Below are 24,750 nucleotides of genomic sequence, written 5' to 3' on the forward strand. Positions count from 1 at the left end.
AAGCGGCAAAATGCTGTGGCCGCAGTTTACTGAGATTTGTATAAACATTTTGCAACATTTAGATGTGACTTTAACGATATGTCTCGTCCATTACACATTGAATAAAAGTGGTTTGGAAATGCGAGAAATGATTGAAAATCAAATGTTCAGTATTCAAGTATTTTTATTACACATTTTTATGTCAGCCCATTGGGCTGAGCATTAATGCGTTAACCATCGAGGAAGTTCATTTTCCGTTGCTGGCGACGAACAAATTTTCCGATAAAGTACGCATAAATCTGTGGCCCTCGAATGCGTGTAGCGATATTATTATTGATATTCACTAGATTTTTATGATATCATAAACGAGGCCGAGCAGCATATTGAGCGTCGGATTTGCGTTAATCATTTGTATAAATTTATTTATTTCTTTTAAGTGTTTTTTAATGGAGTGGCATGGATTATTGTATTTATTTATGCTAATATAATGACGTCAAATCTGACAAATCTGATTTCCCCGCCCCAGCGAATCGGTAGCGCAGATATATAAATTTGATTAGCAACAATTCTCGTTGTGCCATTTTTTACACTTGGATTGCAAAATTATTTGTTTTACTTGCGCGGGGGGCAGAGCTCAGTAATTGATACAATCGATTTGTTGTTTTGTTAGTTTGACAAATTGCATTCTGCTGATTGCATTGAACATAAATCAAGCAAAATTAGTGAAAATATACCGAGCTATATATTTATCGTCCACTTTTTTTTTGCGTTTTATGATGGGTGTGTGAGGGCGTAATAAAGCTAACAGGGAGATAAAAAGTCAATTGCATAAATAACAAATTAAAGGCACGGGCGTGTACGCTTTTGATAATGATAAACGAAAAGTTCCACAAACCGAAATTTACAAAACAAAATAGCGGAAAGACACACGTTTGGTTATGCACTTGTTCAAGTGATTATAATGCTTATAACGATGATTATTATTATTATTATTACTGATTAACGGATTTCCGAACAGCACACGGTTCACACGGAAATGAACTTCGATATCTGAGTTTCCGATCTGGCTTCCGATCTGCTTGCAATAAACACACGACTAGCCGGCGGATGGAGATGCTCAGGTGAAAGAAAGCACGCGAACGCGATAAGAAAATGCGGAGCAGGAGCAGCACTACGTCCGCACATGCTGCCTGCTGGGGATAAACTGGAACTGGATTTTTCGGATTCGGAGTTGATAGCAGCGGCGCAATCACAGAGACACCGAGATCCAAAACAGAGACCGCACACACCCATACACACACACACACACACACAGACACTCGCGAGTGTCTAACCCGTCCAGAAGCAGCAACAACAACCACATGGGCCCACACCAAAAAGCTTTCAGGCCCGAAGAAATCTGCGCATGAAAATTCGCCAAGCTCGCCGCTATTTCCCGCTATTTTCACGGACGGGGAAATTGGCTTAAAGCTCGGCCAGCCAAAGAGCTTGTGGTAAGAAAAGCTGCGGCAAGTTGCTGAAAGCTGCGGTTTTGAATCTAATTTAATTTTGGGAAATGTTTTACCTACAAATATCAGTATTTAAATAAGTTACATAAATTATCTATTTATTTTAAATTTTAATTTTTACTCTTTATTGTACGTAGTACTCAAAAAAGCTTTTAAAATATAAAAGATCCCAAAAATAATAAAAAATATTAGTCAACATATATTGAATAATACTTGTGGCCTATAAAATATATTTTTTGGTTTATTTAGCTTTTTCCGTAGTCATCTTTTAGTGAGAAAGTGAAAACTGGAACGTATCAATGAATTTCCCAGTAATTTCCGCCAGCTTTTCCTTCTCCCAAAATCGATGGCTCTCCGCTCTCCTATGGCTTCGCTTTCGGAGCATGGATTTTGCCTCTTTATTTGGTTTTTTTGTTGTTTACAGAGGGGCGCCTTCAACAGGTTGCCACCCACAACTGGGCGTTATTTCAGCTGCTGCTGCTGCTGCTCGGGAGTCAAAACAAAATGAAAAGCATTTTCATCAGGGCGACCCTTGGGCACACACACACATACACACGCACACACTGGTGCATAAATAATCATACAGATACTTTTATAAAATAAACCCCCAGCACGCACACACCTACGCCCCCTTTTTGTGAAGCGCCTTGAAGATAAAAATATTCTAAAAATTTCTTGTTTCCCTTAAGTTGTACAAGTGTTTGCAACTTCCTTTCCAGTTCCTGCCTGTCGTTCACTCCCCTTTGTTTTGCATATTATTTGCTTTTAAGGGCTGACTTACCAGGCACCGAAAATAAGCAAAGCCCCTCGAAGATTTTAAGTAGCACAGAGTATCTCAGCGACTTACCTGAAAGAAAGCAGATGGAAAACAGTTATCAAAACAATTGTAATACGTGTAATAATTGGAGCAGACTTATCGAGGATTTCAAATGATAAATCCTGTTTTTCAGGGGTTGGAATCATTAAGCTCAAGTAATGTAACAGTCAGGCAATCAGCATTAATTGAGGGAAACGTGAGATTGCGGCATTGCGTGAACATATCTCATAATTAACAGATGTTCTAGCATCCGGATAATACAGAAAGACCCGCGACGGAAAGATTAGAAGGTCCTTGTTCGTATTTCTTTGTGCCCCACTCGGCATTAAATATTTATTAAGGGTTGCTTCTTGAAATATTATCTCCATTCGCATGATTGTTAATGAATAAATATGCTTTTCCTTATAGCTAAAGTCTAATATTACTTTAGTCTAATATTTACTTTAAACATATATACATTTTTCATGTTTAAACTTACACCACAAACGTATTACAAAATATTCAGAGAAAGATTGTGTCAATGCCTAAAACAAGTATTATGGTAACATCTGTATTTGGGATGATTAAGTTTGCATACTCAATATAAACTCCTTTTCAGGAAATAATAGGCACACATCTTGTTTGGCAGAAAATTAGATTGGCCTTGAGCGATATGAAACCCGAAAATCTTTCGAAGTAAATGTGTTAAAATTCAAATAAAATTTCTGTTCAGCTGCATTTCCTAAGCTGATCAAGTGCATGACAAATTGCTTTACACACATCAACGGACACTGTCAAAATTTGAACGCTCCGAAAATTGAATTTAGCAACAACTGCATTTAAATGTCTGAATTTACAACACTACGCCCGACATTCAGAAATTGAATTTAAGTTCATGATTTCATCCATTACATATTTGGCTTCTTGGCTAACTCAATGTTTATGACTTGTGCTCGGCAAATACGTAATTAAATTTGGGCTATGCAGAGCAGTGCAAAATGCAATTTACAGCTGCACAAATGTAAATATTGCTCATACGCAACGTTGTGCGCCTGGAATGCCACATCTGCGGGAAAGGGGGTCTGCATTTGGCACTAACAATTAGGCAGGCCAATTAGTGAAGGGCATCAGAGGCTCTGGCCTGGCTTGCAATAATTATCCCAATGCTAATTGCTAAATTCCAAGACATTGCAATTCGGCCAAAGTTATGAGCACCTATGAATTCCGACAAGATAAGTTGGGAAGCGAGGGGAAAGTATGCTCAAGTTTGGCTTCAGCTTGAACTGACTTAATGACGAATTGTATCTATTCTGCTTTTGTTGAGTTGTGATATTCACACTATATATATATATATGTTATGTCCTTTGGTTTGCCTTTAAGTGGGCGTTATCCTTTCAACACTAACCGAATGGAAATACGATTGTTTCTCGTTCACAGAGTGGTTGATTCAACTTGGCATAATAGTGAATATTGATATTCTGCATCTGGGCAATATTAGGTGCATACACAGAATTTATCCAGTTGAGTCCGCACTCACCTCAGGGTTATCCAAATTTTGAATCTACATGGGCTTTTGCCGGTTTCCTGATTAATTATTGTATCTCATTCGGGCTTGTTCAACTTTATCAAACGATTTAAATGCTGCACCGATACGCGACCGGAGCCTTGTGATCAGCTTAAGCGACGCTGCACTTCTGCAGCTGCCCAACCACCGAGTGGTGCGTGTGGAGCTGGTGGTGCTCGTGGTGCTGGTGGTGCTAGTGGTGCGTGCTGGCCAGAAAGCTGGTTTGGGGCTTGCCCAAAACTGGACAGGCTCGGAGCGCGGAGCTCGTAGCTCGGATCTGGCCTGATTCGGATCGGATCTTGGCATTGCGTGCCAGGCAAATAAGCTGCGGGCGCCACAGTCTCACCGGTCTGGAGTCGGAGCCGAGCACTTAATCACTGCTATTAATAAATCAACAACTAAATCAATAACGAATTCTAATTAAAATTAGAACTAGACAAGCGTCAAATGCGAGGTGCAAAAATGAAAAGAAATAAAATTACTAATTTGCCCCGAGATGTTTGCTGCCTGTTCGTTCGAATTTCACACAAATCAGCTTTAAATGTCAAAACGCATGTTGCACAAATGCGTCAAATGCCAAAAGCGGCCCACCGGCAATAAATCATCATGCGCAGATTTTTGAGCCGCGCTGCAGTCGCTATCTAGATACTTTTGCCCCTCTGAACCACTCGGCACGGGAGAGTGGAACGTCAAAAACCTGTTGACAGACATGAAAGCAATTTCTGGTTGCCATCGACCGATTCGTTGACTGCCCTACGGAGCCGATTGATTAGCCAGAAAATCCCATTAGCCGGACACGGAAAGGGATTCGCTGTCAACTACTTCCAATTACACTTGCGAATGAAGTATAAAGGTACGTAAGTATAAGTTTTTCCCACTATTAGTGGGAAGTTTGTAGCAGTCAAGAAAGACTAGGAAATAAAAGAAGAGAATATACACGTAGTCAGGATTAAGTCAACAAACTTTCTTGTTCTAAAATAGACAATAAATTAATGTAATATAAGCAGTACATTTTCACCAATCTTCCATTTTTGCTTCAACGAAAGTCTGGAAAGTCAGGAAAGCTATATATTCAAATGATTTATTCTTCAAAACTTGCAACAATTTGTTATAGGCTATCTAAAATACATGACTTTTTTACCAAGCGATAAAAGCGCCGCCTCTACCCACTTTATGTAGCGTATCCATAAACGTACAAATTTAATAAAAATAATATTTGGACTTTTTATACCCCGCCACTTTGGACGGCAACAACAAGAGACACTTTGTATTTCAGTTTTTGGCTGCATTAATTATCGCCTTGCCATGAAATATGCGCGCCACGCATGCGCAGATTGCGGGGATATCTATTTTATTTCATTTTTTGGTCAGCAGCGGGGCGAGGAGTATTCAATCCAATTCGATTCGATACGATTCGATTCGAAAATGCCGTTTATATGGCTGGGCAGCGCGTGTTTGAGGCGGTGAGAAGCCTTAAGCGACCACCGAATGTTTGGCTGACTGACTGACTGAGTGAGTGACTGCTTACCTGGGCTCCAATTAAATTTAATTCAATGAGCCAGTCGATCAGCGGGCGATACAAATTGTGGATCGCAGCAACTTTCGATGTTTTGCCTAATGAGCGGCGGTACCAGAATTACCGCTGCGACGATGCCATATCCATATCCACAGCCACAGCCACTAGCCATTGCCACTAAACTATTACTTGACACCACTTGACAGCTAGTTAGCCATTTTCATTTGTTCCTTATCGCCCAATTGTCAACGGGCGGTTAAATACCGGCCAAATAGGTGCGCCGAACTCCAACTGACAACTGAGCCTTGATTTTGTTGGCTTTTAGCCTGCAACTTAAACTTAAAATGATTTTCCAACTTCTCAAAAACATCGGTTTCGGGCTTATGTTTAGGAATATAGCAATATAGCAGAAACAACTAAGCCCTCTGGTAAGAAAACTAAACTTGTCTTATCAAAAGGTATTATAAAGGCAACTAAATTGTATGAAACCCACTGTATAAAACCTTAGCTTAAAATATTTTATTTTATTTTATTTTTTATTTTATTATATTTTACTTATAAATCCCTAATAAATACTATTAGTAGAGAATATAAATTTTGGAAAATAAATGCTAACTTTCTTTGCGACTACAGGCGCCATCTTTTGTCCGCAATGCAAACAAGCAAGTAACCAGCTTTTGCAAAAAGTTTTCAGAAAGCCTTCCCAGTGGTGAAAAGCTCTGCTCAGAGCGATACAAAGAGAGTCACAGTTTTTCACTTGTAAATAAGTTTTGTACATTTTGTGGAGCTTTTGAATGACTTTCTCTTAGTTGGTCAATACACTCTCTCTTAGCATTTGGCGGTGATAACGATAAGGACCGCCATTCCCGCTCCCCAAGAACAGAAAATGGCATAAAGGGACGAGTAACACCAAAATCTCATCAACTAACCCGTCTTAATTGCAGTCATTATGTGTGTGCTGGCCAAAATTGATATTATAATGTGCACGGAGATGTTTCAATTTCGGTTTTCGACTAGATTAAGCCACAAAAGCGGTGCCCAAAATCGCTGGCCCTGATGGTATAATAAGTATATAGTAAATCATAAACGGTTGGATGGTTCGGGCTTTCGGCGCTGCCAAGTGACGCCCTACCCACATGATGACGAGGTGGGGGGTGGTAGTGGGGGGTTCGTGGTAGTGTGGCATCATCAACACCCTTTACACCCCTTATTTCCCATCTTGTCTTTGCATTGCCATTGTGCAAATATTTGCATATTTAAGTTGTTGCTGGTGGTGGCGGTGTTGATGGTGTTGCTGCTGTTGTTGCCGAGGTTGTCGAGGTTGCCGCAAAAACTCATAAGCGCATTTTAGTGCCCTCCATGTTGCTGTGTGTGTGTGTAGGTTCATGTGTGTGTTCGTGTATCCTGCTCATGTTTGCCAGGTCCTTGCACACATTGCCCACTGTGCTGTGTGTGCGTATCCATCTTGCCGGATTCTTGGATTCACTTCACGCCCCTCCGCCGAAGGTCAAGCGCTCGCATTATGAAGCCGACACCTAATCCCCTGGATTCTTGGATCCGTGGATCTTTGTATCCTCCGGGGAGGCGGCGGCGGTCCTTGATTGTTTAATTATGTCAGGTGCTAAAAATGCCATTATCGCTGGGTAAGCCACGTCACAACCCACACCCTACAACCCCCACTTGCCATGTTGAACACGGTGCGTATGCTTAACCCCTTAATTAGCTGTGTTCGAGCCATCGATCCGGGTGGAATGTTACTCTTTGTTATTCTTGCAAATGTGTATAGTGTAGACAGAACTATTTAAGAAGTTTATTCAGTATATTTATATTAAGACATTCCTTCAGGATGTTTAATGTTATAAACAACGTTTATTTAACTACTAATCTAATGCATCATTTCTAAATCAGGGCCCAAAGTGCATTGTAACCTGCATATTAAAAATTAAAATATTATTAACTTAATTCCCAAGAGGTATTTAGCAAGGTATTTCAGACTTTATCCAGGTGTCTAGATGGCTAATGGGCTAAGCACTGTCGCACCACAGTGCGTATGCTTAATACGACAAGAAACTTGGCTTGCATTTAAAGTAGACACAATGTCTTGCCTTCCCCTACCCCTGACAGCTTAATTAATTTAAATTGTGCAGGGTTGCTGTGGTGGGAAGGGGGGAGCTAGGTGCTTGAGCTCCAGCAGCTGCAATCTGTTTCACTTAGTTTGTTGCCTGTTGTTTTTCCCTCTGTCGTAATCGCCCACCATCCCCCATTCACCATTCACCACCCACAGTGCAGCTGGCGTAATGCACTTTTAATGCACCAGGCACCGAAATCCAGCCAAATCCCAGCTTTTTTGCAACCCTTTCGGAGAGTTTCTTGCTCAGGTTAGTAGGAAGTATTTTTGGCCAGGACTTGTTTACCGACACAGGATGCCTGTTAATCTGCTTTGTTTGTCCCATTGTTGGCTCAGCTCTCCAGATTGGGCTCCAATGATTCGCCTAATTGACTACGTGTAATTACACTACACCGAAATGAAGGACAGCCCTGGGAATGCAGCGATTGGGGACGTTTTTACGCCAAATTAGATGCTTTGCTCGGAACACTGTCAGCTGAATTGCTGATTCCTATTGCGTGGAACGGATTGGTGGAACAAACTTGGGGAGCGTGTTAAGCTGGATTTGTGTTTTTGCATTCACAGTCAGCTTCTTGGAGCTTTGCTTATTTACCTCTTTCAGTTTTAATATATTTATTCTTGCCTCGCAACTGCCAGGGGACTTCAAGTACGAAGCGGAAAAAGAGGATTGTGCGGAAGTCGGAAATGGAAATAGGATCCATATATAAACAGGAAGCTGCAATGTGCCCAAAGGAAGAAGCCGACTGCTGGGACTGGTAGTTTGTATGACAAAGATCAGGAAAGGAAATGCAATTTAAATTTGCTCTTCAGATTGCACTTAATATCAATAAATTTAAAAATATGTTGTCAATTAAACAGTAACATCCAATCTAGTTACTTAACTTAAAGTTTGCAAAGTTTAGATAATAATTTAAAGACTTGAACTTCCTCTATTGAAGAGGTTTCTACACTGTGGACCCTTCTTTAGATTATCCTTAATCTGCTACTCGACTATCCACCTGATTTTTTCATTCCTTCTTTTTCCAAGAAAATCCTCCCTTCACAATCTCATGAAGAGTAATGCAAAAGTGCGGAGGGCAGTCACAGACAGGCACTCGTTCTATTTCATTTTGATTCATTGCGCTTCACTTCATCCTGAATTAAGCAAATTGCATGCAATATAATTTAAAGCTTCCAATATATGTGCGCGTACTTTATAGTCTCCTTTTGTATGCCCCACCATTGCAGCTGTGCACAACAACCAAATTCGTAGTGAAATAATGAACAGGCCAACAACACGCGCATCAATCACATTTACAGCTCATTAATAAATGCCGACATAATTTTGATGTACGACAAAGCATTTAACATAGGACGAGGACACGGGCAGGATATGAAGGACCTGCCTGGAGAGTTGTCACGACCTAAAGTGCTCCCAAAATACATGTACACTGGTAAGCGAAATATCAGGTTTAGTTTATAAATACCTAAAGCGCATAATATGAATTATAGGCATTTTATGCTTAAGAAAATCTGAACAATGTAAATTATACATTAAATGTTGACTATATTAAATAAATGTGATTATCAAGACCAGTGATTTCTTATCTTCGTCTTTTTTTTTGCTTATACTCGCATTTGTTAATTAACTTAAGGAACCTTAAGGACATTATTTAGTAGATTTTCTTTCCATGCAGCCTTCTTCACGTGAACCAACACCTACGACTGAGGTTTTCGCTAATTTTAAATCAACGTTGACAGAGATCCACTAAATGAATTATAAAGGAGCTGGTGGAAACCCACTTAGGATTAGCATTGGTTGGGTTGAATTGAAGGAAATAATGGCAGCGGAGTTGCCGTGCGTTGGTGGCGAAAGGATCCCACTCACAGCTAATTCATAATTCACCGAATAATGCGAAAACGCTGCGTAATTGTTGTTGCTACCGCAGTGATATCAGAAAGCAGAAGGCGGAACTGCCGGAAACGGAAAATGGCATGACGGGAGGAAAAGCCCGTGAAGGAGGAAAATGAGCCGGCGAAGACAAGAAAAGCAACAAAAGTGGTTAGTTTCCAGCGCCGCGGATCCGGACTAAATGAGCCAAAGTCTACTGCCAGCCAACCAGGCCAACAACTTGAAACAGCTGTTCCAATTTAACGCCCCAACTGCGACCACAAGACACAACACATTTTTTTAGGAATTTCGCCATAATGGATTCTTGCTTTCACTTGCTTTCCTCAGCTATGAACGATAACAAAGGATTGATGGAAGGAAAAATTGGCAGGAGGGAAAAACCTTTTTGATGGGAAAGTTTTAGTTATGTACCTATTGTTAACATAGAATGTTTGATTCGAAACATTTTTTAATTTTTATGTTACATTAAATGAATAAAATAAAACAATGCCACCTTTATGTGTAATTGTGATAATCAATGGGAATTTGTATAGTTGACTTTTGTGAGCTTTGAAGCATAAGCAATCTTTTTTTCCAACTCATAAGATTTTATTTTAGTTTTCTATTTAAGAGTGCTCAAGTTGTTAGCTAGCTTTTCCATTTAATTAATTTAATTTTAACTACCTTCTTCTTCAACCTTTCTAAGTGGTAATGCGTGATTAAAAGCTCATCCACGTGAAGGCGGATTTGAATTTCCGCATTCTCGGCATTGTAAATTTCCAATCGCATTGATTTATTGTCTGCCACCCCGAGGCCCTCGTCCCTTTCCGTTTTTAGCCCGCTTTTCGGCCGTTGAGGCGTCATGCTAATCCATCTCAAGTGTCAATTCGTGCGTAGGAACGAAGTCAGTCAGCGATTCATTCGACCTGCTGATTGAGCACTTTTTCGGCAGCTCCTTGAAAGTTGCCTTTGTTTGGGGCGCCCCAAAGGCTCCTTCCTTCTGCGCCGCTTTGTCTTTCGAGCGGAAAATGCTAATAAATAATGCATGCGTCCTTGTGTATTTTGTCTGTCTGCGGGTTAATGTGCTGTCAGTGGCTCCAGCGACTCCTCAAACATCCCGTCCTGCCCCATTCTGTTCCATCCTGTGCCAACCCCCGCTGCTCTTTGGCAACAATGCAATTGATTTTGCCACGCCCACAGGGATGTGAGGACGCCCGCTATGTAAATGTCGCTGTCAACATGCAGGGCAGAGATTGTACAGCTGTATACAGGACTGACTGACATACATACATACATACATAGCAACTCGTACCCGTGCCAAAGTCCCTGCCAAAGTCCCTGAGTACTCCCTGCCAAGATAAACATCTGATAAGTGGCTTGGGCCTGGCCAACACACAGAGAAACGGGCTCATTCAATGTGATTTAGTGGCTGTGGTCAAGTGGGCCATGATTGACTTGGCCGCATTAAGGGCCAAGCGAAAGATATATAGTACGAGTCTGACTGGAGGGAAGGAATTCTGGGAATCTGGAAATGAAAACTCTCTGGCCAGCGGTCAGGATATGTAAATTCTACTCATTGGTATATGGGACGGCATATTTCACAGTCGGTTTAATTTGATTCAATTTATGTGTAACTCTACTTCTCTAATACAATTAAAGTGTATGCATTGTGGGAGTTTTTTTGGTTTTAAGAGCATTTACATCACAGTTATTTTAATATTTCATATTCCCTATTGATTGATCTGAATTCAGGCTGCTCTAAGATATTTTAATCTCCCTACAAATTTCACAGCCTATAAATTGCCTCTGAAATAGACTTGCTACACAAAGCCAACAATTTCCAGTATTGAATTCAATCGGTTTAACAGGATTTTCCAATATGTGCAGTTAGAACTCACTTGTGTGCTTAGATTTCCAAGCAGTCAAGGAGCTTACAGAATGTATTATTCTAAGTGAATATCTAAGTATTCAATCATTTCTAAAATATGCTTAGCTCTTTGTGCAGCACAACTTTTTTCTAAAGCAGAGTAACTTCAATCACATTAAAAAAAGTCTTGCACATAAACTCTTTTCCTGCTTCCACTTCATTTTCTCCCGTCACTTGCTGGTGAAATGTACAGAGACTACTTTCTAAAGCAAAGGAAATGCATGTGTACAAGTCGGCCACAGAAATTGGTCCACAATGACACATAAAAATAATTCGCGTTGCAGACATTTTGCCAGCAAAAAAAAAAAATGAAATGTAACAGCCAAGGAGAAAGCGGGCCATTGGAGGCGGCAGGAAGACATCACGCATACGCACTGGTGACGGGCAGACAGCCGTAATGAGATGTCAGCGCTGACTATCAAGTGGCCGCAGTGGTGGGCAGAGCTGCTGGGACCCCAGCGACCGCCTTCAAGTGTTGTCCACGACGACAGGACGAGGAGGAGAGGGAGAACTACGGACAACGGACAATGGACAACGGACTCCGGCAGGACGATTTTCATGCAAACAAGCGTCGACGTGCTCAACATTTTTTAAGCCATAATGAGCAGCAGCAGCAGCAACAACAACGAATGCCGAGGCGTGACTCTTGAGTAGAACTGCACACGCATAAATCGTATCCTGGACCAAGGGTCTCCCCCACTCTCTGCTCTCTCTTGTCTCCTTTCCGGCAAGTGAGGACTAATTTTTAGTCCTGCAAGCCGTCCTTAATGATGACAAATGCGCGTGTCGGCCACCGCCCACCGCCCAACGCCCACAGCCTCCCCCTCGTCATCGTCATGATGACAATGATGATTGCGACTTACGACAAAGGAGTTGTGCCAAAAGGATAATGCTTAAATAAATTGCTCGACGTTTCCCTAGCTTACCCGCCGCACTGGCACAATGTTATTGAAATTGTAAATTATGTCAAGGACACGCGAGGACGACCTAGGGGAAAATCCGGCGCACAGAAGCGCCCATCTCTAAGCGCCATTAATGAGATGTCCTAAATGCCCCGGGGGAATATTGCCGGCCAGATGACAGCTGAGGAGTAAAAGTCATTGGCGAATCAAGCAGCCGGTAAACTTGGCCGGAATTACCGAAAGCACCGTAATTGACGGGCCTCAAACTTTTGTCCAAAATAAATAACAAAAACAAAAAAATGTGGAAAGGCAGGGAAAAGTTTTAATTGCCTTCAGCTCGACTTAATGAGCAAGTTCGTTGACATACGAGTGTATAACTCGCCAGACCGCGACGTTGTTTAATAATTAAAAAAATAAAGCCGCAATTTATGCCAAGGCTTCGGGGTCATTTGCATGCTTATCCCAGCACATAAATCAGATGGCTAATGCATGTACTGCAGTCAGACATGCGATGGGGTCAAAAGGTAAGTTGGGTGTATTTTATTAAATAATAGTAATACTAGTGCTTTTCATTTAGTCACCTCGCAAGAAAGCAATTATCCGGGCCTTTCACTTGCACACTGACGCTGAAATGGGCGAACTGTCGCCACAACTCAATGGCAGTCGCATTTGCCATGAACAGTGAACAGGGAACTGGCAACAGGAACAGGAAACCGCACGACCACGCCCCCTCCCGCCCAGCGCATCCTGCCACATGCCACCTGCCACCTGCCTCCTGCCAGCCGCCCACCTTCGATTGCCGGCGAACAACAGTTGCCACAATGACAGGGCTAAGCAGCAACAATCGCTGGCCAATTGTATGGCCTCGTTGGGGCAGGAAAATCCTGAAAGACGTTGTCCCAGCCTCCAGCCCCCAGCCATTTTGCAATCACAAATGTTAATCCCATTGCAGGACTGCAGGATACCCAGAAGTCGGAGTCGCAGAACCCAAAGGATTGCAGCCATCAGCTGCGAACGGTGAGCGGATTCTGCTCCGGACTTGGAATTGGAATTTCATATTTCGTATTTGGCCAGACACGAAAGTCCTTGGCAAGGAATTGCACACACACACACACACTCATAAATCAATATTTGCCGAGGGGAATATTTAAAGGCAATTGGCCAACACTTTGCCACTTTGCTGCACTTTCAATCGTAGGCTAGCACGAAAATTGTCCAAATTGAATTGCCGGCAAAGAGATGCCGATAGCCAAAAGGATAACACCCTTCCCTGCCGATCGATTTTGCCGTCAGTTGGGTAAACTTTTGTGCGCAAAGGAACTCGAATTAATTTCAACGAGAGGCTTTTAAAGCTGACAAAAAATAAAACGTTGATTGCGATGCACTGACGAAATGAGTTATGTGCTCAAATGTAATTAATACGCAACTGGCTTAAATATTCATCAATTACATAAAAATGAACAGTGAATATTTTAGTGGTGGCCATTAAATGAATAAGTAAATGAATATATTGTGCGCTGTTATTTAATTCGCTCAAAAGGCATTCATGAATATCACATTTTTGTGACCGATTTAAATAACTGTTAAGTTTGTCGACTACCATGCAACCATATTTGATTTTTAAGCGAATGTTTGTGTGCAAAATGGCACTTAATCACCATAGTTTCAGTTTAATTGAAGTGCTTTTATTCGAAGCAATTCGCTTGTCGAGCGAACAAAGAGCAGCGAACTTCGGCCAACTCCAACTTATCCGCTGCCACTCCTCATCCTTTCATATTATTTTTTCCGATTTATCCTGCTTCACTTCTCCGCAACTGACATGCAATATAAAAGTTTTATTAAGAACCATGGCCTGTAAAGCTGCCATCTGCAATCGCAGCGTTATTTTGATGCCTCTCGGTCACAGTCACCCAGAATCCAGTATCCTGAACCCAGAATCCTGAACCCAGAATCCAGAGTACGGAATCCAAAAAGTGACAGCTCGGGCCAGCTGATGCTACGTGCGAGATGCAGAGATCTCTTAAATCACAGTCAGTCCACTTGACTTTACGAGGCAGGGAGCGGGAGAAGTGGAGGAGTGGGGAGGTGGAGAAGTCGCAGGACGACTTTATGTATTAATGCACTTAAAAGTCCTGGGCACGAGCATAAGAGCTGTAAGAGAGTGTTAAAGAGCTGCCAGGTACTTGGCAGCAATTCACCTGGCACGACAGGGAATACGTTGGTATGTATGTATGCACACGGTCTCCGCCTTTAAACTTTATTGGGTTAATTCTAAAGCGCACGTTGTGGAAGCAGGAAGTATGACATACACCGAGAAAAACAGTGATCACCAACCATATCATGTATTTGAAATTTGTCTAAGAACTAAGCAGATCAGTGTTGCCAACGAAATGCATAGTAATGAACTTCTAGTACACACTATCCCAATTTCTCTCAGTGCAAGTGCCACAAAACAACTGCTGCCGGCAGCGGGTAAACATTCAGCAGCCACAGTAACAATCTCGAGCTTGTTAGTACACTATATTTTCGCTCCTAATTAGTTTGGCTCAAGTGCCCCACACCCTTCACTTTCGTCCTTTCGACCAAATATGCTCGCATACGAGTATATGCACACATACTCGTTTCTCCCATGTCCTTTGCGAAATACAAATTAATTATTTACCGGGCAGCGAAAAGTTTGAACATTTTTCGGGCCTTTTCAGCGTATTTTCAGCATATATTCAGCATGCGAAATGAGTGCATAATTTGTGAGTGTATCAAGTGCATTGCATATGCAGCAGTCGCATTGTGAATTAATCAACAAATTGTACGGGTCGCGCATGAAAATCGATTTGGTTTTCATTCAGCATTAATTTATTGACTTGCTGCGGAATATCACGGAATCTTTTTGATTATTTATGCGCACGACTCCATGCTGTGCGTTTGTGCGGCAGATTGATTGCAATTGTGTGCCTGCACCAAGGATTCAGTAGGATTCATTAAGTCCCGAAGCCCAAGGCCCAGATGTAATCATGGATTCGTTGAGGCATCTGCTGGTCAAGTCGTTGAATGGGCAAGTCGCCTGCTTAAAAAGCAAACAACATTGCCGAGCACTTCTGAGCACAGAAATCAATGACACAGTGGGAATAAAATGGAATGGGTGAGATGGTAAATATCCTTCCTCCTGAATTCACCGGAGGTCCTTATGTTCCCTAGGCCGACTGACGAAAAGGCGAGTGGGTTTCCCTTCATGCATGACTTACTGCCCAGGCTTTTGGTCAGGCCTTCCAATACAGGGTGCCTTTGGAAAGAATGTTACTTAAATTTATACACTCTTATTAACTCAAACCATCCTTTTGCTTGGAAAAGAATACTCTGCTTATGACTGATTAATCCAGAAGAGAGCACCCTGTACCCTGTCTCGTACCCAAAGATAACTCAAATGCTGAGGCCCATTGATCGAAAGGTTTTCCCTAATCGCTTCATTGCTCAGAGCCTGTCTGCCTAATAACCCACATATCATTAAAGATACTCAACTGGCGTGTATAAACCGCAGCCGAACCATCGACCAACGAACATCCCTTGCCTTAACCCGCTCTTTTTAGCTAAATGAGTTTGCAAACAAATCGAATAAAAATCATTGCGCACATTTGACCAGTCCAGTTCAGTCCAATCCTTCCCATCCCTTTGAGTTCTAAGCAGGAGAAAAATAAATAAATAAGTAATTGAGTGCAGTCAACAATAAAAATGAATTTTTGTTTATTTGCTCGTGTGCGTCTGATTACAGTTGAAACACAACACAAGCAAATATACTCGTACATACGCACATGGATGTAAGTGTTATCCTGTACAAGGATATAGAGCATAGAGTCCAGGATGCCAAAGGAGGCAAAGTCCTGGGGGCAAAGCAGTTGCCACAAAACTTGCCAACGAGGAGAACGCCGAGCGGAAGGAGACAACTTTTTCTATTTATGCCGTAGAGGAATCCTCCAGTAAGCCACTCCATACCCCTTTTTTTGCTTTTTTGGCCCGCTAAGTGCGCTCTTGGCCCACTCGCCTCGTTTTGGCCATAAACTTTTTAAAGTTCGCAATTCAATTTCAATTTGCCGAGCCAACGTGTGCATCGGTTACTGCGGCGCCAGCGGAAATGGGAATAGGAACCACCAAAGGTCGCATGTATACAAATCTATGGATTTTTTTCCAAATACACATCCATACACAGATATCGTGGGGAATGGTTATAATAATAACATCAACCAGCAGCTGCAGTGGCATCAGTTTTCCAAACACGTACCAAGTGTTCGAGCGGCGGCGCAGAAGGTGAAGTGGGGGGTTCGGGCCAAGTTAGTGGGGATAAAGTGCCGAGTGAGGGCCATCAAAATCGTTGACCAGCGCATAAATTTGATTTGTGTTGCATAAAACAGAGGGAGCAGCAAAAATGTTACGTATACGCAGCGTGTGACAGCGAAATGAAGATTGATTCCCGCACGAATGGAGAGAGATATGAAAAGGAGCTTGTGCTTTTTATCGGTTTATGAGTTTTGTTTTTTTGTGACTATTTATTCAATTAATTTGCAAAGTTCGAAAATAACTTGTTTACGATTACGTCCCTAAGGTGTAGTTTTAAACGTTTTTCTTGCAATACATTAAATAATCTTCAGATTTTTGCATTCTAAATAAATGGCATAATGTTGATCTAGAAGTTGTATTACATATTTTTAAAAAACAGCTAAAATTTGTCTATACAAAAGTTTATTTTAACTTGCGCAAACTAAATGTTCATGCTAATGTCAACTATCTGTAATGGACTTTTGAAAGATAAACAAAACTCAACTTGCCTTTGGACTATCAAAGCGAAAGTTTCAACTAATCTATTCAAACATTATTACTGAGCAACCAAAGGGAGCTCATATTATATATACTTTAACAATGATTCAAGACATGGCCCAAATGTTCTATGTTTAACGTAAATCCACTGAAAACTTGTGTGCATCCATCCATTCTGGCCTTTCAATTACGCGGCGCGAAGTTTAGTAGATTTTTATCAGCGCCCAAGGGGCAGGGAAGTAGAGCAAAACTGCGGGCAGGGCAATAAACGGGCCAAAACCCAGGCAGCAGCGCACTAACTTGGCCGGCACGCCCCAAGAACACAATTCTCTAGCGTGTGCGATGGCAATGACGACCTCCGTAGTGCGACACACCCAGTAATGCCCATCGCATCCCACTCTTTTCACTCTACATTTCCGTTTACCCGTTTGCCCACAACAAGATGGTGGGGTAAAAATTGAAAAAGAAAGGGGGAAAGTATAAAGCAGAAAGTTTTCCTTTGTCGCATAGATTTACAGATAAATTGCAGGAGACTGGCAAATGGAAAACTGTCTATGGACATTTGCAAACTAAACCTCGCTAAGTAACGGAGCGACTCGGAAGAGTCAAAAGTGGCCCGCGGCCACAAATTATGCAAAGTGCGAACGCGGCATTGGGATAAACTGGTTTTCCCATCCATCGACAGGCCAACAATGTCGGTGGCACGTGATTATTGCGGGGCATCATCATTTTCCAGGTGCACTACTTACTGCTGTAGTAGTAAGTGCCGAGCCAGTCACGCCCCTATTGTGCGTGGCAAAGTTCCACGCGCTGCAGTTGAAAAGTTTACTTTAAATTTAATTTACACGAATAATTTACACGGCGAAGAGGGCAAAGCAAATAAGGATGCTTAATGAATGCCCAGCAGTTTCATTCACGTTGTGGGCGCCACAGAAGAAAGCCATAAAAAGTGCCCAAAAAATAAAGGAGCCAAAAAAGGTAAAAGAGATGTGGCCATAAAAAATATCGCCTGCTGTGTTATTGTTTTTCAGCTCTTTGCGCATTCTCTGCCTCTCGTTTTCGTTCTCGTTCTCAGACTGGCCAAAGCCATTTTCCTTAGGGTTTTCCTCAGCTGACGCGGGACCCGAATAAAAGTCACCGATGATTGCCATAATAATTTATATCGAGGCTGTCGGTTAGCAAGGTGCTCTGGTGTGCTCTGGTATAGTGTGGTGTGGAGTGGAGTGTGTTTTGGTAAATTGATAAGAATATTGCTTATGCTGGCAGGCTGTGAAGTGCGCATACGCTGCGTATACGTTATGTGGCTATGATTGATGATGCTACTACAATTTCAATTAGGTTGCGGTCTGCACGCTGGAAAGATGAACTCTCCCGTCATGCACGGGATATTTGTATACACCCATTGACGTCGGGTTATATATGGTTTTGCATTCGAGATGTAAATGAATTGGAGGGAAAAGTGTGTGTGAAATATTCCTGAAAAGTGCGCAGCAATCGAGCCACAAAATGTGCCCTTTGAGCTCTCAAAATGTTCCACTTTTCAAATACGCTCGAGCGCACTTTACAAGAGCTTTTAAAAACTGTATTTAATTTTTAGGTTTCTTTTTGCCTTTATTAACTGCTACAAATAAAAGCTGTCCCTGCGTTTTTTCGCCCTCCATCAGCATAAGCCCGAATCGCATTTTCAACACCATAGACAATCCATACAAAATAGTTTATTTTTTCCATTTTCTCGCAATGTTGTCACCCGCCACGCAGAGGCTTTGGCGTTGGGCCATGAAATGTAAACAATTCGGTTTTATTTTTGCCACTTCTTTTGGCCCACCCTTTGGGTGGAGACTGTTGCCAATCGAGCTGCTTGTATTTTAAATTAAATTTCTCGCTGCTTTCTCTGCAGTTTGGGCTTTGGAAATAAACAAAAAGTTCGTTATCCTCAGTGGAAATTCACGCGGGCGGGTTTGCGTTTGCGTTTGGGTTTGGGTTTGGTTTTCATTCGCTATTCCGGCGATAAAATAAATATGAAGCCAGCAGTGGATTGGGCAAACAATAACTGACGGAATAGATATGGCCACAGAGTCCAAAGTGTATATATTGAGTGGCATAGTATACGCGTAGTACAGGGAATACGGCGAGGCAAACTTGCTTTCACTTTCATCACCTGCACGAATGTTGTTGTCGAGGGGGCGAAATGGATGCTCGACGTTTGCGTTTCAATTTCCGTTGATTGACGTTGGCAAACGACTTGCCGAACACCTGGCTGGCCATGGCGACCGGGCCAGAAGGAAGGCCTATGGATCTGGGCCTAGTTGGCGGATAGCTGGATATGGAGAGCAATCAGCTGCGGAAACGATGGCAATTAAATTGAATGCCAGCGCCATTAAAGATGAGATGGCCGCCGGTGTGGGTGTTGAAAATGTATATATTTATCTTCGCCTGATTTCCAAGTACTTATCCAGTCTGGTCTCAGTGTTTTATGAGCTTATCACTCGGCGTTTTGGGGCTGATGGCAAATGTTAGGCCCGAAAACTTTCGGCCTAAGTAGTTTCATTCGATTAACACAGCTTTAGCCACAGAGTTAACTTGGTCCGTGCTCCTGCTTGACTAATAAACTTTTAATTGAATTTTAAGCCTTCAGTGAAACTAGGAACTAGAAAACCTGCACAATTTGCCATCATCCCCGCAATTTCAGAGGCTCGTCACCATCCACGTAACGACTTTCCGTTATGGCAACATTTCAATTTCCCTAGTCCCGTGTGAAAAATTAATGCCAAATTCGAAACAAATTGCAAAAGGCGGTGGCAGAGTGTTGAAGTGACAACGGCAGTCAGCGACGGGCGCAGGAAGTAAAGGATGCCAACAGGATGTCTGACGACGGAGCTACTCTGCCATGGGAGAACTAATGAGCGGGTAGCTATGGAATGGATTGGTACCCTAACCAGTATAACATAATCCTTTTTTTCGAATTTTGCTACTATAAAATATGATTCAAACCTAAACGTTAAAGCACAGTAACTTGATTAAATAATATTTATACCCTTTATTGCTGGTTTCTAGCTCTGCACTTCCACAGTTTTGCTACAAATTCGACGAGCTTTGCTGGCCATTAGATTTGCCAGACAGACAAGCCTCGAAAAGCCCTATATACCCCTATAGCTTTCTGTTTGGCTTGGTGGAAAAACGTTTTTGCCAAAATATGCCCGCAAACCTCAACAGAATTCTCCGACATGGGACGATGGAGTTAGTGGCGAATCCACTTGTTCACTCTTTGCCCGGAAAAAAGAAAACCAACATTCACAACCAAATAATGTATGGCTGTGCGTGGGTCCAAAAGGCTGGGTTCTCTTCTCTTCGTTTTGGTTTGGTTTTTGGTGGGAGGTTGGGCTTGGTATAGTCTGCAGGTGGCAGTTGGTGGCAGAGCAGAAAATCAATGTTGCCAGCAACAACAGCACTGACAGGAAGAACACAAGGAGCTGCAGAAACAGGACGAGAGGAACGGGGAGCGGAGACATCTTGTCAGGGTCGTCACCTCGAATGCCTAAGGAATGTTTTCCGCCCACAAGTCGACATGTTTCCTTGTTTTTCCACAAAGAACAACGCCTCTGCCTCCGCTGCGAGCCCTATAAGCATTTTAAATTTATAAGCGCTAATATTGTCAAAGCGTAACGCAACAAAGAATTCCACTCGCAGTCCTTCCGTCGCATCGGATCGGGATCCTTTTTGCATTGTGTTATCCTCTGGCATGCTGGCACAGCAGTCGGCTTTTGTCGGGGGAACATAAATTAAATGGCCAAAGCAATAAAAACCAAATCAATTTGAGCGTGAAATCGATTTTCATTTTTCTCCCACTCGCATGTTGCTCGCCACCAGGACTTGCAAGGACCGTAAGGACCTTCCTATGGCGAAAATCGATAAATTGTCGATTGCAACAGGTACGACTGCTCCAATGGCCCGAGTGGAAAGCAACTAAATCAGCGACTCTGCCATGGTAATGGCCCTGGTCATGCCCCGCCCACTGGCCAAGTCATACTGGCACCATCGTTTACTGCCTTGATTAATGTCGTTCTGCGGAGTGGAATGGATCGGCGAATGGAAGATGCGGAATGGGAATGGGCACTGGGATTCCCTTACCTTCCCTCTTGTCGCCTTAAACTGCAATCAAGGTGCAGAAAGGCGTTGATTGCCGAATATCCTTGTGTGCACCAGGTAGCTCACAAAGTTGTGAGACAAAGTCCCAAACGGCTTAAGTCATTCGGAAAGCTTAAAGAGAAGTTTCACAACATTTTTGATTTCTTGATATGGCTACTGAACTTATAAATTGCAAAGTTTCCAAGTCACTTTTACATAAAATACATGAATTATATAAATATGTTTGAATACAGAATCCTCCTTCAAATATAGGTGCATATAAAATAATTAAATTATTGATTTGCTGACCTAGACGAGATTTCAAAAGTGCTGAAACCCATTTAAAAGCCAGAGCAACCCAATTTGAACTTCTGACTGGGAAATCTCCGTTGTCATTATTTTTAATTTGCGCATCCATGACATCAGTCAGCCAGGAGGCGACTTGCAGGACCTCAGGAGCTTAAGCCAGCGTGCAGGACCTTCGTTGCAGGCTGGCCAGAATTTCCCACACTGGCAGCGTTGACAAAGCAATTTCCGCCGACTGCAAAGTATACAGGCGGACATCGACGACGGGTGAAATGGAACCTAGGAGCATTGGAGCTCAGGAACCAAGGAGTCGAAGAGTCGAGGAACCGAGGAACACAGGAATCAAAAGGAGTGAGTTTGCAAGGTGGCAGGACGAAGTTGGGCTGTGGTTCCTGTCGGCGGCAAGGGCTGATGCCCACTTGTGGGGCAGCTTCCGTCGCTGCATACATAATCAACAATTAAAGATTAAAACGCCACAGACAAAGTTTGGCCTGCAGGCAGGCTTATTAATAAAAGGTTCTTGGAGAAGTGGGAGACGCACATGTTGCCAGGTCGGCCGGACTTGGGAGTTTCTTCAATTTTCCTTAGCCATTTTGATGCTGCCACTCTTAATTGCATTACGCCCTGTGGAAATTGCCATGGATGCAACCCGAGTCCCTGCACTCTTAACCTCTTCCATTTGCTTCCAAGTTTTAATTGATGGCACACAGCTGAGGCATTTTCTCTTTGCCATTCCCATTTCCATTTCCTTTGAGAGGTGCTCTGATTGTCTGACCATAAATAAAACCAACCACGCATCATTAAAAAATGCTAAGTGACGCGTGTGTCATTGATACAGATACAGCGATTCATATACATCGATTCAGATACAGCGATCCAGATGCAATTACATTTCATTGTCGCTTCACGGCCTTCGCAATTAAAAATATTTATGTCTGCGCGCAATTTAATTTCCACTTGGCAACGCGGAGCTCGAAGGTTCGATATCAAACGATTTGCATATAGCCAACGATTTCGAGTAGATTCCCAGGACATCACACCCACGCACAAACACACACACACGCACACAAATTTAGGCAGGTAGCGAGCGAAATCCTCTTTAGTCAGCAAAATCTGTTTACGAATTTTCCTCCTGGGACTCCTGGGCCGGATTCAAAGTTGCGTGCCGTATCAAAGTTATCTTCGGCATAGCTCTGGGAAAAGCGGAAAAGCGGAAAAGTGGCGCTCAAGGATGGACCAGTAAGACACAGTAAACACCTAGGCACGTGATTTCCAATTTCGGCGACAATTGCTATGTCAACACACGTCTTTCCTGCCAAGGCATCGCATTTAATTGAATAAGAAGTGGCAGGCGTTCGATCAATATTTGCCATCAGATATTGTTCTTGGAATTGGTGTACTTCAGTTGGATCTTTAATAGAATCTATGATTTTGTTTAAGCATTAATTATTCAGGGATCTTCTTACTATAAGTAAGTACATTTTTTAAAATATATCTAATGTTTTTGATTTAGTTTTCACATCAATCCATCTTTCTTCAGAACATGCCACACAAGACGAAGACGGTTCACACTGAATCACCCATTTTGCTGCGACAGTTGTGGCAGATCGATAGGGAAAGCGAAAACAAAATCGAACCAGAGTGATGGCAAAACCTGGCCAATGTCAATCGGTGACCTTGCCACACAATGTCAGGTGGGCGGTGGGTGTGGCGATGGGTGTGGTTGGCATATAAAACAAAGGTGGAAATGCCGAAATAACGCATTTGCTATGCATGCATCCCCACTCTCCTCTACACAGACACTTGTTGACCTTGTAATTGCCTTTGTTATGCCCCTTTGATGCACATGGGAAAATTGAAAGATTTCATTTGCTCTTCGCATGAAAATTTGTTACTTTCGCCTGCAAAGTTGTGTTCTTCAGGGGTCTTAATTCATTTACAACTACTTATTGTGCATTTTGTCTTGCTAAGATGACTGACAAAATGTGTTTTATGACATTTCAAAGGGAAAATGTTTAAATTATTTCTCCAAGCGCACGAAAGTATGCAACAGAATATAATTCGTTTGAAAGCCCAAAGGAAAAAGGATCTCCGTTTCCATAGTGCACCTTTTGGCACCTTTAAAAATGCAGAATGTTTTTGATGACTTTGCATCCCATTATTTCTTTAGTGTAGAAAGGAGATAACTCACCGATTGTGTAGGTGGCACCATCCACCGTAAATGTGGCCGCTTTGCATTTGTTGAAGAACCGCGATGCGAAGTCCAGAGCCGAGTTCTTCAAGCTCGACGACACCCGGCGGATGGGTGAGTCCGGACAGGAACTGGGTGCATGCCGCTCCGAAGACACCGCGTGGTGCAGCACCTGCTGGCTTGCCACTTCGCTGGCCACCGTGTTGTCCGAGGTCAGTCGTGCCGTCAGCACCGCGGGCACTGCAGTTGGAACAACTGGATCAACCGGACTGGCACCGGGAACAGGAGCTCTACTCATCACAGGTGTGGCCGTCCCGGGGGCCCAGCGACGTGGGGCATTCGATGGATTCAAATTGGACATTTTGCACACTCGACGGTCGCGCGGCGCTCGTTTCCTTTTGCTATGTGGACTTTATTTCTGTCGCAGGTCACTTGATAACACTCATTTTGCTTTGGCACTGAACAAAGGTCAGCGTTTTAATTGGGCACCTGCTCATCCGAAAAAAATAGTTATAGGGCGAATCTGGAGTCCCGACCAAGCCAATTTGTTGCAATTAACGTGGGGAAATTGAAAGGCAAACAGAAATTAGTTCGCCTGTGGCACGGATTAAATGGCCATATCTGGTTCGATAGTAAATTGAAAATGGGTCCCACGGAAATCAATTGGCCTTTCAATTATTCGGTTGTTTCGCAAAGTAAAAACATCATAGTTTTATTTAGAAATCTGATTATTAATTTCCCCTTTTCCACTTTAAAACCTCAGTTGTTTTAGGAAAGCCAACACATTTGTTTCTAAATCGTTAGTAAATATTTCTGAAAGTTTTAACTCGATAAAATCGGTGTTCTTCTGCCATTCAAAGACATTTATTTCTTAAATTACTACTTTTGTTTAGGAAGTTTAAATGCGAACTTGCGACATTTTCCATTTTCACAGCAGGAAGTATTTGTGAAATTGCCGCAGGCATGCCAGCCAAACCCAATTTCCATTCGAAACATTTAATTGAGCAATAAAAAACGTCCGAATGTCTCATTACCGAAGTTAATTTAAATTTCGAAAATATTTTGCCTCAACCGCAGAACAGCAAATTGTATTTCTGTGCGGGAATGTGGCAAAACAATAGATATGTTTCAG

At 42.5% G+C, this 24,750-nt stretch overlaps 1 protein-coding gene across 7 annotated transcripts in view; it reads right to left on the reverse strand.

Moving 5' to 3' along the window:
• Positions 1-23,979, reverse strand: part of LOC122611857 (calcium/calmodulin-dependent 3',5'-cyclic nucleotide phosphodiesterase 1) — an 87,594-nt gene extending 63,615 nt beyond the window's left edge. For 3 of the 7 annotated variants that reach the window (XM_043785218.1, XM_043785215.1, XM_043785214.1), the window contains exon 1: positions 23,619-23,979. In XM_043785218.1, coding sequence (XP_043641153.1) covers positions 23,619-23,979 — 361 coding nt within the window. Of the gene's footprint in view, positions 1-975; positions 1,151-23,618 lie in introns of those variants that run through there. The other 4 variants (XM_043785211.1, XM_043785213.1, XM_043785216.1 and 1 more) reach the window with 4 other exon arrangements.
• Positions 23,980-24,750: the final 771 nt, after the last annotated feature.

This window comes from Drosophila teissieri, chromosome 2L, assembly GCF_016746235.2.
Source record: "Drosophila teissieri strain GT53w chromosome 2L, Prin_Dtei_1.1, whole genome shotgun sequence".
In the NCBI taxonomy this organism is placed as follows: Eukaryota; Metazoa; Arthropoda; class Insecta; order Diptera; family Drosophilidae; genus Drosophila; species Drosophila teissieri.